This window comes from Pelophylax lessonae (assembly GCF_965119305.1).
Source record: "Pelophylax lessonae genome assembly, chromosome: 1".
NCBI classification, from domain to species: domain Eukaryota; kingdom Metazoa; phylum Chordata; class Amphibia; order Anura; family Ranidae; genus Pelophylax; species Pelophylax lessonae.
Window position 1 is genome coordinate 714,426,234 of NC_138768.1, and position 18,419 is coordinate 714,444,652.

Below are 18,419 nucleotides of genomic sequence, written 5' to 3' on the forward strand. Positions count from 1 at the left end.
AAGAAATCATGTACAAAGCATACTGTATAAAACAATTGTGACTGGCTAAATAATTTGAATAGTAAAAATGATTAAAGTATGTTTTCAAAAGCCAGGCAGCATAATGGGCTTTTAAATAAACCCAAAAAAGAATGTGAGATTATTTTTTAACAGAATGTCTCTATTGACTCAGGTTGAAAATTCAAGAGAAAAAGAAGGAGTTGGTAAAAAAGCTGGAAGAGACAACAAAACTCGCCACATACCTGCATTCAGAGCTGAAAAGGTAAGTCACTGATCTCTAGCCTCTGCAGTTTAATCAACAGCTTGTCCTTAAACTTTTATTAGAATTTCTGCAAAATATATGTATATATCTAACACAAAAATTAATATATTAATACGTTGGGGGCTTTTATTTTTAATTAGGGCTATCTAAGTCCAAGAGAAAACATTTAATATATTTTTTCCAGTCCTTAGATGTGGCGGTTGCATTAATTTTCCTTTTTCAGGCTAGTAACTTTTTCTGCACTTACACAAACAAATACCTGTTGACCTTACAAGAAAACCAGTTTCCTTGTTGCTTCCTGTGCACTAAACCAGGGCTCAACAAATCCCAGGTCGCCATGTCCACTAGAAATTGTGTCCTAGCACCTGGGCTTTTGTCAGCCCATTCACTGTTGGTACCAGGCGCAGTGATGCACAGTTTCTATCACCCGACGCCTGGGACATGTAGTTTTGGGTGTTGGGCTGGTAGTATTCTTTAACATTTAGCCCTGCTGCGGGTAAGTGTTAAGTAGTTGGTTGGAATTTTTTGGGCGGCTGTGCTGTTGCCTGAATGCTTCCACACACCTCGCACGTGTCCCTCCGCTCCACTTGCCCATCAGTGGCCGCGAGACCAGCATAACGTGTGCCGCCAGGTAGAGGGGAGGGAGGAGAGTGGACACACGTCTGTTCTCCTCCCCTTCTTGTTGCTGACCCGGAAGTGACGTTGTATGTGCATTGCATTACATTCAGTGGAGCTTAGGGGAGACATCCAGTATCTTTTAGATCCTGGATGTCTCATTAAAGAGAACCTCTCACCAAAAAAATGTTGTCCCCTATGTGATGGAAAAAAAAAAATGGAACCTCTTCAGGTCTGCCTTCATAGCAGTTTTGCTGCTTCAGGACAGCCAATGTGCGCCAGATCACGTGTATATATATATATATATATATATATATATATATATACCTGATCCAGCTTTGCAGGGTAGAGCACGTGCATGTGTGCCGCCGCCAGCTCGCTCCCACTGTCATTGCACACTGCAGGAGCCCAGCAGCGGGTACTGCGGACTTGATGTCCACTGGCACCTATCGATTGCTCAGTACACAGGCAGATCGCGCTTCTGTCAGTAGGGAAGGCATTGATCCTTTGTACAAAGTAGGGACATAGATCCATGCCTTCCCTTGGTAAAAGCACCACCCACAGTACTAAAAATCATCAGCTAAGCACACAGTTAACCCCTTGATCGCCCCTGATGTGAACCCCTTTCCAGCCAGTGTCATTAGTACAGTAAAGGTGCATATTTTTAAACACTGATCACTGTAATAATGTCACTGGTCCTCCAAATGTGTCAGTTAGTGTCAAATTGTTTGCCGCAATATCACAGTCCTGCTATAAGACGCTGATCACTGCCATTACTAGTTAAAAATAAATAAAAGTATCATATAGTTTGTAGACACTATAACTTTTGCGCAAAGCAATCAATAAACACTTATTGGGATTTTTTTTACCAAAATATGTAGCAGAATACACATTGGTCTAAATTGATTTTATTTATTTTTTTATTGGATATGTTTTATAGCAGAAAGTAAAAATATTATTTATTTATTTTTTTTAATTTTTGGTCTTTTTTAGTTTATAGCGCAAACAATAAAAAACGCAGAAGTGATCAAATACCACCAAAAGAAAGCTCTATTTGTGGGAAAAAAGGACATCAATTTTATTTGGGTACAGCATCACACAGCTGTGCAATTGTCAGTTAAATGAATGCAATGACAAATCGCACAAAATGGTCGGTAAGGAAGGGGAGTAAATCTTTCGGAGGACAAGTGGTTAATTGTAGAAAATTTAAAATACACACCCCCCAAAAAACCCCCCCTCCCCACTCAAAAAAAAGAAATTGACGCCCTTCACCCCCACATATATGCACATACAAATGTACACGCTCTTGTCGGGCACTTACGCCTTAAAAACGTTGATTGCGAAACACATCTTACATATCTAGCACCAGACCTCCTTTGTAACTCTAAATAAATCTTTGTTAGCTGGAAAAAAAAAATTGTCTCTTAACGTTTTTAGCTGGGTCCTAGGTTCAAAGCAAATTTGTCAAGTCCTGCACTAAACTGAAATCTCATTGTATATCAGCCTTCCAAGTTCTTATATGTGGCCTACAGAACAACTCCCCCATATGTTATGCAGATAAAAGGGGGAGATATTTATACTCCATATCAGGGGAGTAGCCTATGTTGACAATGCTGTTCTTCAGTAGATATACAGTACAGTAAGTTAGTGTTGTCAGGTGTTACTGACAGGATCACCAGGTAAAAATAAAGGAAGAAATGCTTGAAAAAAAGAAATCAATGCAGCCACCACATCTACAGTAAATACTGGTAAGCTGCTATATTAGGTTTTTTTTTTAATTGTTTTGGATTCTCTTTAATCTGCCCAAATAAAATGGTTAACAAACTAAAGTTTCTGAATATACAGTATAGTTTAGTACAAGATTACAAAATCTGAACCTTATAAATTTAGGCTAAAGTCCTGGTTTGATATTGATTCCAATTTAGCAGTTAGTGGTTGTGTTTTTATAATTAATAAAATAATCAGAAGAGCTGTGTTAGAAATGGCTTTGTATTTATCATTATTTAACTGATCATTTAGGTGTCTTTGATTTTTCCCTTTGTTTATGCTTCCTGTAGCTCTGAACAGAAGTATCTATTATAATTAATATCCTGTATGAATTGAATAATACTCATCAGTACTTTGCCCCTTCTCTTGTACACAGCAAAATAAACAAATTGATAATGTTTGAAGAACTAATTAGGTTTGACAAACATCTTCATTACACACTGGATAATCACTAAAGCCTTGTCAATAAGACATGCTTCATCTTACTAAGCGCTCCTTACAGCCAAAGCAGGCAAATGTGTATCATGGCTAAAATGCACAATGTTGTACTCAAAATGTGATAATCTTTCTCTTTTGTGTTCTAAACAATTTAACTGTTTACAGGAAACCTTGCCTTCAAACACATCTAAATGTATTTTTAGTAAACAGTCGGCATAAAATGTTATATACTTTTTTTTAAATCTGCCTAATTATTATTCCAGAATAGAGACTGAGATTTTTTATTTGTAATATCAAAACATAACATATTCTGATTGCATAGGAATTGATGACCACAGCCCCAAAATGACCTGTTCACCAAATAAAAGGCCCCATTTATTAGTGTACGTGTGCTTGTAGACTAATTCTCACCAGAAGTTAAAAGGCTTGTAAATCTCCCAGGGGACTAAGGGCACATAGCACTTAACTATAAAATCTGTGTTGTGGTTAAGAAATAAAACTATTTTTCTGTTTGTAGCTCCACCCCAGGCAAAACCCAATTTATGGGCATTCCTATGGGTGAAAGTACAGGCAGCACCGAAGCTACAACCTCCTCTTCTGCAGCCCTCCCCTCCTATTCAGCTTCCACGAGCTTCTTCAGCCACCAGCTTCAGGGGAGATTGCTAAAGTAGTAGCTGGTAGCTTGTGCTGTGAATAAAGGCAGCCTGACTGGGGTACAGCTGCTGTCATTCACAACACAAGCTCCCAGCTATTACTGTAGTAAAGATCCTCTTCTCACAGTGCAAAAAGACATTGGGGATGGGGGGGGGGGGGGGGCACAGAGAAGCACATACAGGAGGGCTAAAGATGTTCATTCTGGCAGCGTTCAAAAGAGGTGGAGGCTGCCCTCTGTCAGTCAGATTCCATCTCCTTGCTCTAGTAATGTAAGATGGCAATCTGACAGCACTAATTCTAAGCCTCTGCACAGGTATAACAGGGACATGTTTTATGTGCACTGGGACCATTGGGGGGGTTCACAAGTCTTTTTAACTTCTGAGGAGACTTCTTCCTTAAAGCAGCCTTACCATCAGTCTTGCACATTTATATAGTCTCCGGTTCTGAAATTGCTTACTCTTGTTTTCGCTGCACACTGTAAGCTTTTCACAGTGTGCATAGGAGACTGCATCAAGTTGGATAGAACCCGCCTCATTTTTTGGATTTAGGGCATACAGTATAATCTGGCTATTTCCTTCCCAGCCTAACTGTCTCTGGCCTCCCTCTTTCATTATTTGGATTTCAGTTTTTTTTAACCATGGAGGCTTAGTATCACATATGGGTGTTCGCTAGAGCAGTCAGGATCCTGAAAATGCAGGCCGTCCAGCATCATCTAGCACTTCTCTCCTAGCCAGGCTGTCCCTGTTTTGCCTCTTTAATTACATAGAATTCAGGAAGCTAGGTAGAGCACTCTTCCATCCGCTCCCACTGCAACGATCTGCCTATATTGCTTAGCGCAGTATAGAGACCCAGTGTTGACATCACTGTCTAAAATAATATTTGTGGAGCACCACCAGGGTTAAGTTGCTTTGAATTGCAAACATTTAACACCAAAATCAAACAAAGTTTGCTTCCTCAGTGTTTTTTGATCTTTTTGTCAGATGTTACTATGGAATACTGAAGGATAAATACAAGCATTTCATAAGTGTCAAAGGCTTTTATTGACAACTAGACATTAAGCCCGTTAAATTAATGGGCGCTAGAACATATGTGGTCAGAGTCCCCTTTAATAGTGTGGTCAGAGTCCCCTTTAATAGTGTGGTCAGAGTCCCCTTTTAATAGTGTGGTCAGAGTCCCCTTTTAATGGTGTGGTCAGAGTCCCCTTTTAATGGTGTGGTCAGAGTCCCCTTTTAATGGTGTGGTCAGAGTCCCCTTTTAATGGTGTGGTCAGAGTCCCCTTTTAATGGTGTGGTCAGAGTCCCCTTTTAATAGTGTGGTCAGAGTCCCCTTTTAATAGTGTGGTCAGAGTCCCCTTTTAATAGTGTGGTCAGAGTCCCCTTTTAATAGTGTGGTCAGAGTCCCCTTTTAATAGTGTGGTCAGAGTCCCCTTTTAATAGTGTGGTCAGAGTCCCCTTTTAATAGTGTGGTCAGAGTCCCCTTTTAATAGTGTGGTCAGAGTCCCCTTTTAATAGTGTGGTCAGAGTCCCCTTTTAATAGTGTGGTCAGAGTCCCCTTTTAATAGTGTGGTCAGAGGTCCCCTTTTAATAGTGTGGTCAGAGGTCCCCTTTTAATGGTGTGGTCAAGAGTCCCCTTTTAATGGTGTGGTCAGAGTCCCCTTTTAATGGTGTGGTCAGAGTCCCCTTTTAATAGTGTGGTCAGAGTCCCCTTTTAATAGTGTGGTCAGAGTCCCCTTTTAATAGTGTGGTCAGAGTCCCCTTTTAATAGTGTGGTCAGAGTCCCCTTTTAATAGTGTGGTCAGAGTCCCCTTTTAATAGTGTGGTCAGAGTCCCCTTTTAATAGTGTGGTCAGAGTCCCCTTTTAATAGTGTGGTCAGAGTCCCCTTTTAATAGTGTGGTCAGAGTCCCCTTTTAATAGTGTGGTCAGAGGTCCCCTTTTAATAGTGTGGTCAGAGTCCCCTTTTAATAGTGTGGTCAGAGTCCCCTTTTAATAGTGTGGTCAGAGTCCCCTTTTAATAGTGTGGTCAGAGGTCCCCTTTTAATAGTGTGGTCAGAGGTCCCCTTTTAATGGTGTGGTCAGAGGTCCCCTTTTAATGGTGTGGTCAGAGGTCCCCTTTTAATGGTGTGGTCAGAGGTCCCCTTTTAATAGTGTGGTCAGAGTCCCCTTTAATAGTGTGGTCAGAGTCCCCTTTTAATAGTGTGGTCAGAGTCCCCTTTTAATAGTGTGGTCAGAGTCCCCTTTTAATAGTGTGGTCAGAGTCCCCTTTTAATGGTGTGGTCAGAGTCCCCTTTTAATGGTGTGGTCAGAGTCCCCTTTTAATGGTGTGGTCAGAGTCCCCTTTTAATGGTGTGGTCAGAGTCCCCTTTTAATGGTGTGGTCAGAGTCCCCTTTTAATGGTGTGGTCAGAGTCCCCTTTTAATAGTGTGGTCAGAGTCCCCTTTTAATAGTGTGGTCAGAGTCCCCTTTTAATAGTGTGGTCAGAGTCCCCTTTTAATAGTGTGGTCAGAGTCCCCTTTTAATAGTGTGGTCAGAGGTCCCCTTTTAATGGTATGGTCAGAGGTCCCCTTTTAATGGTGTGGTCAGAGGTCCCCTTTTAATGGTGTGGTCAGAGGTCCCCTTTTAATGGTGTGGTCAGAGGTCCCCTTTTAATGGTGTGGTCAGAGGTCCCCTTTTAATAGTGTGGTCAGAGGTCCCCTTTAATATGCCCCGATAAGAGCTGTGTTTGTGTTCTCTACCAGACAATATTCCACCATTTCTCACATAAGAATACACTGCACTGTAATGCATCCGTCCCAATAGATGTGCAGAGAGCAGAAACTACGCCCCGCCTTACTTAATCCACTGTAGGAGACAGTCTTTGCGCTTGCTGGACTATCTTGGGCACCCTGAAGCCTTCTTCACAAATGCAGTGGAAATGTATTTTATGGGATTAAGTTCATTTTCATGGCAAAGAGGGACTTTGCAATTAATTACGATTCATCTGATCACTCTTAATAACATTCTGGAGTATATGCAAATTGCCGTAATAAAAACTGAGTCAGCAGACTTTGTGAAAATTAATATTTGTGTAATTCTCAAAACTTTTGGCCACGGCTGTATATACACACAATAATTATATATAATAGAATTATAGTGAGAGAGAAATAGTTTGATTTTGGTGTTAAATGTTTGCAAAGCATGTTAACAACCTCGATAATGTTACAAGAAGATTGTTTTGACTCCTTATTGGCATGATTATGCTCTAGAGCCGGGGTCTTCAAACAATGGCCCTCCAGTTGTTCAGGAATTACAATTCCCATCATGCCTAGTCATTTCTGTGAATATCAGAGTTTTACAAAGCTTAATGGGAAGTGTAGTTCCGCAACAGCTGGAGGGCCGTTGTTTGAGGATTCCTGCAGTCTAGAGCCATGTGGGCAAATTTTGATCTGCTTTGACGATCTTTATGAATTTTGATCAGGTGGGTAATCTGTTTTTTATTAAGGGCAAGGCCAACCAGACCATTTGTACTCATCTGTACTCAAACTGATGGCACTAATCACATCTGACCATTTAAAAAATAGGGCGAAAACACGCTACTACGTGTAGGCGGTAGGCAGTCAAACAAAAGTAAACTATTTTTTAGTCATGTTTTTACTTTTTTATTTTATTTTTTAGGAGGCTTTGAGGAAGGATCTTAGATTGTACAATAAAGGGACCCTTTCTCTTTTACTTTGTCTGTAATTTACCTTCTGTTTTGTTAGTTTGGAAGATCTGGAGGACCTTTGTATTTTCAGGTTGACATTCTCTTGCGTTTCTCTTCCAGCCTCTCTGCCAGCACACTGTCAGTTTCATCAGGCAGCAGCCTTGGCTCTTTAGCATCCAGTCGAGGGTCTTTAAACACCTCTAGCCGAGGGTCTCTGAATTCTCTGAGCTCTACAGACCTTTATTATAATCAGGGTGACCTTGCGGCAGACTTGGACTATCAGTATAAGCTGGACTTTATGCTGCAGGAGAAGAGCAGTTACATTCCATCTGGGCCAATAACTACAATTCACGAAAATGAGGTTGTCCACTGCCATGGCAGCTCCGACTATAGCAATATAACCACTGCTCAAGAAGACCCACAAGAATCAAAACCTCCCAAGTCTGTGACCTCTTTGTCTTCCCTGTCATCACTTTCATCATTGTCCCCACCAGGCTCTCCCCCTGTACTGGAAGGAGCATTCTCCTTGCCTACTCAGGACTCTCTTGGTACAGATTTTGAAACTTGTGAGCTTCCTGGGATATTCTCTGAAATGAGCATCTGTGAAAATCAGCATTTGTTGGACTCTATTACAGAGCCATCTCCACCCCTCTTTGTGGAAAAGAGTATAAGGCATCGGGAGAATACTGTATTACATGAAGAAAATAGAGGTGAGTCCTTCCTTAATTCTGTGTGCAAAGGGAAGCAACATTTTGGCTTTTGGTTTTGGAATTGTTCTAGCTTGTCCTTTATACATTTGTTAACACAAAATTGTGTATCTCGAGCCCAACATTTTTTATTTGACTAGTAGTGTTACAGAGTTTAAACCTCTCTTTGATTTTTATTGTTGTGAGATAAAACTACATTTAACTTTTTAGTGCTGACTATAATAAAGAAATAATACCTAAAGCTGCAGTTTAATCCGTTCAAACACCAGTGAAGTGAAGACAAACATTTTATAAAAGTGGGTAGGTGATGTATCTAGTGAGTACTATCCATGGCACTTCAGTTAGGCAAAGGAGCAGGGATTTTAATTATTTTTATAAATTGTATATTTAGCTAATAAAAAGTGTTAGGTTAATCAGCTTTTCATTTTCTAAGCTGTATGCAAAAATTAAAGATAGACGCGGAATAGTTACTATGGATAATGGCATTATTTGAGAGCGTCTCAGACATTTTTTAATTCCCTCTTAGTGTCTGATTTTTAGTAGTGCGCGGAAATAAAAATTCTGGACTGAAATCAAAAATTCAGGATGCACTTGGCAGGAAAACTGAAACTCGAAACTGAAATGGACAGTTTTTTTTAAAAAAAAGTAATTTAATGTAGCTGGCGTTTTTGCATTGAAGTCCGTTGAAGTCAATGAGGGGTGTTTTTTTTTTTTCCATTGACGTCAATAGGGGGTGTTTTTGCATTGCAGTCATTAGGATGCAACATGCCATTATCAGCACTTTTTTTTTTTCTATTGGCAAATTGCGGATAACCCTATTTTCGGCCGATAATTTTCGGCCCGCGATATAACGGTGCATCCTTACTGACTTTAGCAGTTTCAGCAACATCCAAGAGAATTGTATAAAAAGTTTGCCACACATATTCCATTCTGAGTTTAGATAGAATTGGACAAAATTCTAAGAATGTGTGTAATCAAAAAAATTGACAGAGGTTTTATGGAGCCCCTGAGCCCATCAGACTACAAGAGAAATCTCATTAACGGCTGTATTTGCCACATGGGTACAGGCAAGAAGGGTTAGAGAGCAGCACCAAACCACTAAATGTGTACGTTGTAACCATTTTTTTTTTTTTTAAATATACACTATGTTACCAAAAATATTGGGGAGCCTGCCTTTACACGTACATGAACTTTAATGGCATCCCAGTCTTAGTCTGTAGGGTTCAATTGTGAGTTCGCCCAGCCTTTGCAGCTGTAACAGCTTCAACTCTTCTGGAAAGGCTGTCCACAAGGTTCAGGAGTGTGTCTACGGGAATGTTTCACCATTCTCCCACAAGCACAGTGAGGTCAGGCACTGCTGTTGTAGAGAAGGCCTGGTTCGCAGTCTCTGCTGTAATTCATCCCAAAGGTGTTCCGTCGGGTTGAGGTTAGGACTCTGTGGAGGCCTGTCAAGTTCCTTCACCCCAAACTCGCTCATCCATGTCTTTATTAACCTTGCTTTGTGTACTGGTCTAAATCATTTGGTGGAGGGGGGATTATGGTGTGGTGTTGTTTTTCAAGGGTTGGGCTTGGCCCCTTAGTTCCAGTGAAGTGAACTTTTAAGGCACCTGCATACCAAGACATTTTGGACAATTTTATACTTCCAAGTTTGTGGGAGCATTTTGGGAATGGCCCCTTCCTGTTTGAACATGATTGCACACCACTGCACAAAGCAAGGTCCATAAAGACATGAATGAGCGAGTCTGGGGTGAAGGAACTTGACTGGCCTGATCTCAACCCAATGGAAGACCATTGGGATAAATTCGAGCAGAGACTGTGAGCCAGGCCTTCTCTTCAACATCCGTGCCTGACCTCACAAATGTGTTTCTGAAAGAATGGTCAAGCATTCACATAGAGACACTCCTAAACCTTGTGGAAAGCCTTCCCAGAAGAGTTGAAGCAGTCATAGCTGCAAAGGGTGGTCCATCTCATTATTGAGCCCTACGGACTAAGACTGGGATGCCATTTAATTTCATGTGCGTGTAAAGGCAGGCATTCTAATACTTTTGGTAATATAGTGTGTATGTATGTATGTATATATATATATATATATATATATATATATATATATATATATATATAATTGTGTGTGTGTGTGTGTGTGTGTGTATATATAATATATATATATTTTTAATTTGTTAGGGCTAGGGATTAGAGCAAGGAAGGGCTTGACAAAACCCAGATGCCAGGTCCCAATGGTGACTGGGAATTGTGCACTGGTGCCTTGGTTACACTGCAGCAGTGGTCGTGATCCTCCCATGTGGCCCACCACCGGGTGTGCAGACTGGTGTCAGGCTGGCCGATAATTGAGGCTGCGTATTTGCAGCCTGCTGGAGCTGGATACACGCTCCTTTGTGCGAACCGGCGCCCTCTGATGGACAGTGCTGCTCTCACTGCTGGCCCACCTTCAACATCATCTTCCTAGTTTGACAGCTGGTCTTGATCGGTCTCCCTTTCCTTACTGCCGCTGAGTGGACCGGCAGTGCTAACAGTGCCACCTCATCAGTGCTTATCAGTGCCAAGCCGTGCCACCTGTCAGTGCCACTTGTCAGTTCCACCTCATCTTTGCCTATCAGTGCTATCTCATCAGTGCTCATCAGTGTCACCTACCAGTGCCCATCAGCGCAGCCTCATCAGTGCCCATCAGCGTAACCTATCAGTGCCTATTAGTGCCACCAATCAGTGCTTATCAGCGCAGCCTCATCAGCATCACCTGGGGGTGGGGGAAGCTTAAAAAACACAAATCTGCCCAAATCGAGCTACAAAAGACGCTCCAAAAAATGTTAATACTTCAGGTGTTTGGTTTAAGGCAACTTGGAGTGGAGAGGAGATGTGAACCAACATCATAGATTATAATTTATTTTTTCTAATAATAATAGTGAGGGTTGTGCCTAAGGCAGCATGATGTGTAAATGTAAACCCACTTTTAAAGAGGAGTTCCAGCCACCTGTCAACCTGTCAAAAAAATAAAGTCAGCAGCTACAAAAAGTGTAGCTGCTGACTTTTAAAAAACAGTCACTCACCTGTCCCACGGTACGGCGGCACAATCAGCCCAGCCGTCTTCATCCTCTGTCCTCCCTCAGCGGTGCTGGCATCTTCAATATGGGCACCCCGCTGTGACAGCTTCACAGCCGGTTGCCCGATGTGCATTGTGAATGGTGGATGCAGTCTTCTGGGACCTGTCAGTGTCCCAGGAGACTGTAGGGGGAGGAAGAAAGTAGAAGTTCCGTTGCCGAGTTCCGGGAAACTGGTATCTGTCAGAATCAAGTACCTGCCCCCCCCCCCCTTCTCAAAAGTGGCAATTGCGCAAGAGAAGCCGGGGACAAGTCCTTAAGGTGGAGATCCGCTTTAACCACTGCATGACTGGGGAATACAAGTTGAATCACTGGAGTTTGTCTGCTGCACACTAGGAAGTTTCCCAAAAAAGCTAAGATGTCTTTTTTTTTTTTTTGCACTTATTATGCTCATTAAGTGTTCCTTGAATTTTAGGCCTTGGGAAGGAATTCCCATTAGATAGTAAGAACAGTGTTCAGCATTTGATATTTAATTACAGGTCCCTCTCAAAAAATTAGCATATTGTGATAAAGTTCATTTTTTTCTGTAATGTACTGATAAACATTAGACTTTCATATATTTTAGATTCATTACACACAACTGAAGTAGTGCAAGCCTTTTATTGTTTTAATATTGATGATTTTGGCATACAGCTCATGAAAATCCAAAATTCCTATCTCAAAAAATTAGCATATCATGAAAAGGTTCTCTAAACGAGCTATTAACCTAATCATTTGAATCAACTAATTAACTCTAAACACCTGCAAAAGATTCCTGAGGCTTTTAAAAACTCCCAGCCTGGTTCATTACTCAAAACCACAATCATGGGCAAGACTGCCGACCTGACTGCTGTCCAGAAGGCCATCATTGACACACTCAAGCAAGAGGGTAAGACACAGAAAGAAATTTCTGAACGAATAGGCTGTTCCCAGAGTGCTGTATCAAGGCACCTCAGTGGGAAGTCTGTGGGAAGGAAAAAGTGTGGCAGAAAACGCTGCACAACGAGAAGAGGTGACCGGACCCTGAGTAAGACTGGGGAGAGGGAAATGCCAAAATGCCTGAAGTCCAGTGTCAAGTACCCACAGTCAGTGATGGTCTGGGGTGCCATGTCAGCTGCTGGTGTTGGTCCACTGTGTTTTATCAAGGGCAGGGTCAATGCAGCTAGCTATCAGGAGATTTTGGAGCACTTCATGCTTCCATCTGCTGAAAAGCTTTATGGAGATGAAGATTTCATTTTTCAGCACGACCTGGCACCTGCTCACAGTGCCAAAACCACTGGTAAATGGTTTACTGACCATGGTATTACTGTGCTCAATTGGCCTGCCAACTCTCCTGACCTGAACCCCATAGAGAATCTGTGGGATGTTGTGGAGAGAAAGTTGAGAGATGCAAGACCCAACACTCTGGATGAGCTCAAGGCCGCTATCGAAGCATCCTGGGCCTCCATAACACCTGGCTGATTGCCTCCATGCCACGCCGCATTGAAGCAGTCATTTCTGCAAAAGGATTCCCGACCAAGTATTGAGTGCATAACTGAACATAATTTTTTGAAGGTTGACTTTTTTTGTATTAAAAACACTTTTCTTTTATTGGTCGGATGAAATATGCTACTTTTTGAGATAGGAATTTTGGGTTTTCATGAGCTGTATGCCAAAATCATCAATATTAAAACAATAAAAGGCTTGCACTACTTCAGTTGGGTGTAATGAATCTAAAATCTATGAAAGTCTAATGTTTATCAGTACATTACAGAAAATAATGAACTTTATCACAATATGCTAATTTTTTGAGAGGGACCTGTATATGAAAGAACTTTTTTAAACATCAGGGGTTATTGGGATCCCATGTGGTTAGAGTATACAATCTGAACCTCCTATCTTCCCCTAATATTGACCCTGTATTGTATGGTAGGAGAATATTCTGCACATTTTATATGTCTCTAATTACCAGAATAAAAACTGCCAGTCAGTTTAGGGGTGCAGGAAGTGACTTGTCTCGCACACATTCACACAACATACCTGTGTATGTAAAAGATGGAGAGAGAAGTTTTCTGTATTGTTTCTCATCCTGTTTGTTGCCACCCCAAATCATGAGATTTATATGGCCAGCAAACATGTATGTCTCTTGGTGAAAAGTGATGCTAAAAAAGTAAAACTAGACTTCTACATTTATTCCTTGTCAATCAATAGATCTGCTTTGAAGAGTTTTGTTACATGTGTTTGAAAAACATGTCATTACAAATACTATGAAGCCTGAATCATCAGACATTTGTGTTGAATGTCCACTTTGTTTTTTCAGTAATGTTTTCCCCCCATCCCCATGGCTCTGTAGTGGCCTCCTTTTCAGTGCCCCGAAGTGCTGTGCAGTTTGAACTTGAATGCTGCTTTCCCTGTGGATTCTAAGACCACATAGGTCTGTCATTTAAATGTGCCCATCTAATGATCCAATTAAAGTGGATATAGCTGAGGATATGTGGTGTTATGCAAATACAAACAAAAGCGAACCTGGCTACTGATGGCTGTTAGTGTTTCTTGCCTGCTAAGCAGCAGTTTTCAAAACCTGTATCACTTTGAGACAAAAAACGTAGCGTGATTTCTCATTGAGTAGACCCCCTACTGCATGGAAACAGTGTGAATTTAATACTTCAGCTTATTTGGGGTAATTTGTGTCTCTACAAAAAAAAAAAAAGTAGCAATGCAATTATTTGCTGTGCTACTCTGCCATCTTGTGGTCAATAAGTTTATTGACATTTATTAGCGTAAGCTGTTACGTTCAGTTTCAGCTTCCTATACATAGAAGTGTATGCATCTCTTCTCTAATAAAATTCACAGCATGCATGAATAGATTATTCGTGTATAAACAGTATTGATTAATTCGTTTAAAAGATTAGTTTATATCTTTGTAGCATGCATGTATGTATGTGGAGAGAGGGTGGATAAAGTAAGAGTGAGAGATCGACTGCTGCTGTTATTCTATGGGGAGTCATACCTGCTGTTTTAACCTCTTAGAATCTGAAGGTTGTTGCATTTGGTAAGAACCTAGTACTGGCAGTGGTGGTTACACAGTGGTGGAATTCGAGGGAAGTTTCACAGCACCAGACTATTTGGGAATTTATGAATTTTTGTGGACTTTATATTAAAGGAAAGGATATGAGCACTTTTGGTTATATACGCATAATGGCAAGTTATTGTAAGATTTTATTAATTGTTAGCACTTTGTTTTTTACATATGAATTACAAATTAGAACGATTCTAATTTTTTTATATTAATTTCATGCATAATTTCTAATATGAATTCGGCACACATTTAGTTGTGCTTGAGCACCACTTTTTGTATATATATATATATATATATATCTGGCAGCACTAGGGTCACCAGTTCGAATCCCGAACATGACTCTACCTGCTTGGAGTTTGCATGTTCTCCCTGTGCTTGCGTGGGTTTCCTCAAGGTGCTCCAGTTAACTCCCACACTCCAAAGATAGTTTGAAAGCTCCTTGAGGGCAGGGACTGATGTGAATGTGCAATATATATTTGAATAGTTGTGTAAATGGACTGCGCTATATAAGTACGGTACCTGTAATAAAAATATGTACTGTGTGTATATGTCTGTATGTGTGTAAGTATGTATGTGTGTGTGTGTGTATATATATATATATATATATATATATATATATATATATATATATATATATATATAATATACACACACAGTATCTCACAAAAGTGAGTACACCCCTGACATTTTTGTAAATATTTTATTATATCTTTTTATGTGACAACACTGAAGAAATTACACTTTGCTACAATGTAAAGTAGTGAGTGTACAGCTTGTATAACAGTTTAAATTTTATGTCCCCTTAAAATAACTCAACACACAGCCATTAATGTCTAAACTGCTGGCAACAAAAGTGAGTACACTCCTAAGTGAAAATGTCTAAATTGGGCCCAATTAGCCATTTTCCATCCCCGGTGTCATGTGACTCGTTAGTGTTACAAGGTCTCAGGTGTGAATGGGGAGCATGTGTGTTAAATTTGGTGTTATCGCTCTCACTCTCTCATACTGGTCACTGGAAGTTCAACATGGCACCTCATGGCAAAGAACTCTCTGAGGATCTGAAAAAAAGAATTTTTGCTCTACATAAGGATGGTCTAAGCTATACGAAGATTGCCAAGACCCTGAAACTGAGCTGCAGTACGTCGGCCAAGACCATACAGCAGTTTAACAGGACAGGTTCCACTCATAAGAGGCCTCGCCATGGTCTAACAGGACAGGTTCCACTCATAACAGGCCTCGCCATGGTCGACCAAAGAAGTTGAGTGCACGTGCTCAGCGTCATATCCAGAGGTTGTCTTTAGGAAATAGACGTATGAGTGCTGCCAGCATTGCTGCAGAGGTTGAAGGGGTGGGGGTCAGCCTGTCAGTGCTTAGACCATACCTGGCACACTGCATCAAATTGGTCTGCATGGCTGTCGTCCCAGAAGGAAGCCTTTTCTAAAGATGATGCACATGTCCTGTGCTCTAATGAGACGAAGATAAACGTATTTGGTTCAGATGGTGTCAAGCGTGTGTGGCGGCAGCCAGGTGAGGAGTACAAAGACAAGTGTGTTCTGCCTACAGTCAAGCATGGGGGTGGGAGTGTCATGGTCTGGGGCTACATGAGTGCTGCCGGCCCTGGTTAGCTACAGTTCATTGAGAGAACTATGAATGCCAACATGTACTGTGACATACTGGAGCAGAGCATGATCCCCTCTCTTCGGAGACTGGGCCACAGGGCAGTATTTCAACATAACAACCCGAAACACACCTCCAAGATGACCATTGCCTTGCTAAAGAAGCTGAGGGTAAAGGTGATGCTGGCCAAGCATGTCTCTAGACCTAAACGCTATTGAGCATCTGTGGGGCATCCTCAAATGGAAGGTGGAGGAGCTCAAGGTCTCTAACATCCACCAGCTCTGTGATGTCATCATGGAGGAGTGGAAGAGGACTCCAGTGGCAACCTGTGAAGCTCTAGTGAACTCAATGCCGAAGAGGGTTAAGGCAGTGCTGGAAAATAATGGTGGCCACACAAAATATTGACACTTTGGGCCTAGTTTGGACATTTTCACTTAGAGGTTTACTCACTTTTATTGCCAGCGGTTTGGACATTAATGGCTGTGTGTTGAGTTATTTTGAGGGGACAGTAAATTTACACTGTTATACAAGCTGTACACTCACTACTTTACATTGTAACAAAGTTTCATTTCTTCAGTGCTGTCACATGAAAAGATACAATAAAATATTTACAAAAATGTGAGGGTTGTACTCACCTTCGTGGTATACTGTGTGTGTGTATATGTATGTGTGTATATGTATGTGTGTATATATATATATATATATATATATATATATATATATATATATATACACATACATACATACACCAAAAGTATTGAGGCGCCTGCTTTTACACGCACATGAACTTTAATGGCATCGCAGTCTTAGTCTGTAGGGTTCAAAATTAAATTGGCCCACCCCTTGCAGCTATAACCGCTTCAACTCTTCTGGGAAGACTGTCCACTAGGTTTAGGAGTGTGTCTGTGGGAATGTTTGACCATTCTTCCAGAAGCGCATTTGTGAGGTCAGTCTTCACTCTAATTCATTCCAAAGGTATTCTGTCGGGTTGAGGTCAGGACTCTGTGCAGGCCAGTCAAGTTCCTCCACCCCAAACTCGCTCATCTATGTCTTTATGGACCTTGCTTTGTGCACTGATCCAAATCATTAGGTGGAGGGGGGATTATGGTGTGGGATTATTTTTCAGTCGTTGGCCTTGGCTCCTTAGTTCTAGTGAAAGGAACTCTTAAGGCATTGGCATACCAAGACATTTTGGACAATTTCATGCTCCCAACCTTGTGGGGTCAGTTTGGGGATGGCTCCTTCCTGTTCCAAAATGACTGCGCACCACCGCACAAAACAAGGTCCATAAAGACATGGATTAGCAAGTTTGGGGTGTAGTAACTTGACTGTCCTGACCTCAACCCAATTGAACACCTTTGGGATGAATAAGAAGGGAGACTGGAAGAATGGTCAAACATTTCCTTAGACACACTCCTAAACCTTGTGGACAGCCTTTCAAGAAGAGTTGAAGATGTTTTAGTTGCAGAGAGTGGGCCAACTCAATATTGAACCCCACAGAGCAAGCCTGGGATGCCATTAAAGTTCATGTGCATGTAAAGGCAGGCATTGTGTGTTCTGTCACCTTTCTATCAGAATTCACATTCATTTTTCAGCAATTTGAGCTACAGCAGCTCTTCTATTGGATTGGACTACATGGGCCAGCCTTTTCTCCCATGTGCATTAATGAGCCTTTGCTGCCCATGACTCCATTGCCAGTGTACCAGTTTTTCTTCCCTGGATTACTTATGATGGGTCCTGACCCCTTAAGATTGGAAACATCAACTTTAGGGGCAACATGTTTACTTGCTGCCTAATATATCTGACCCACTTTCAGATACCATTGTAATGAGATTATCAATGTTATTAACTTTACCACCTGTCAGTGGTCATAATGTTTTGGCTGATTTGGTGTATACATTATTCATATACATGACCTCAAATCAGTGGTGTAACTACCAGAGTCGCAGCAATCGCCATTGCGACTGGGCCCTGGAGTTCTGCCACTGTTGGGGGGGGCCCGCACGTTCATTATGCCATGCAGGGGGTGCGGCCGGCCGCAGAGGGGAGGTGGCGCTGACCACTGGAGTGTCCGGAGTCTTTGGCCCCGCCTATCCTCTCCAGGGAGAGAGAGAAGCCGTGTAGGTAAGCGGAGGTGGACACTGGAAAAAAAAATGTCAGCTGACACCAATAGAGTTAAGGGGGAGGAGCTCTCTCCCCTGCAAGGAGACCCCATGAATCCCTGGAGGCGCGTTTATACTGAGAGGGAATTAACTGACTGACCAAGTAGGTGACAAATTGCTAGTGCAACTTATCCCAAACTCCACCACCTTTGCCTCCCCCCTCCCCCACAGATCTCATTTCTATCCCCCCCGATCACCTCTACAACAGATAGGAATAGGAATGAGATCTGGGGTGGGGGGGGGGGGTCAGTAAGAGGCAGAGGTGGTGGGAGGATGACACCACCGCTGTCACCAATCATACCCCCCTCACCACCACCACTGCTGTCACTAATCGTACCCCCCTCACCACCACCGCTGTCACTAGTCCC

General features: G+C 41.7%; 1 protein-coding gene across 1 annotated transcript in view; it reads left to right on the forward strand.

Annotated features, from left to right (window-relative positions):
• The window catches only part of WWC2 (WW and C2 domain containing 2), a 354,353-nt gene that overhangs the window by 235,843 nt on the left and 100,091 nt on the right, over positions 1-18,419 (forward strand). Inside the window, exons 10-11 of the mRNA XM_082256568.1 lie at positions 173-262; positions 7,536-8,125. Coding sequence (XP_082112694.1) covers positions 173-262; positions 7,536-8,125 — 680 coding nt within the window. The remainder of the gene's footprint in view (positions 1-172; positions 263-7,535; positions 8,126-18,419) is intronic.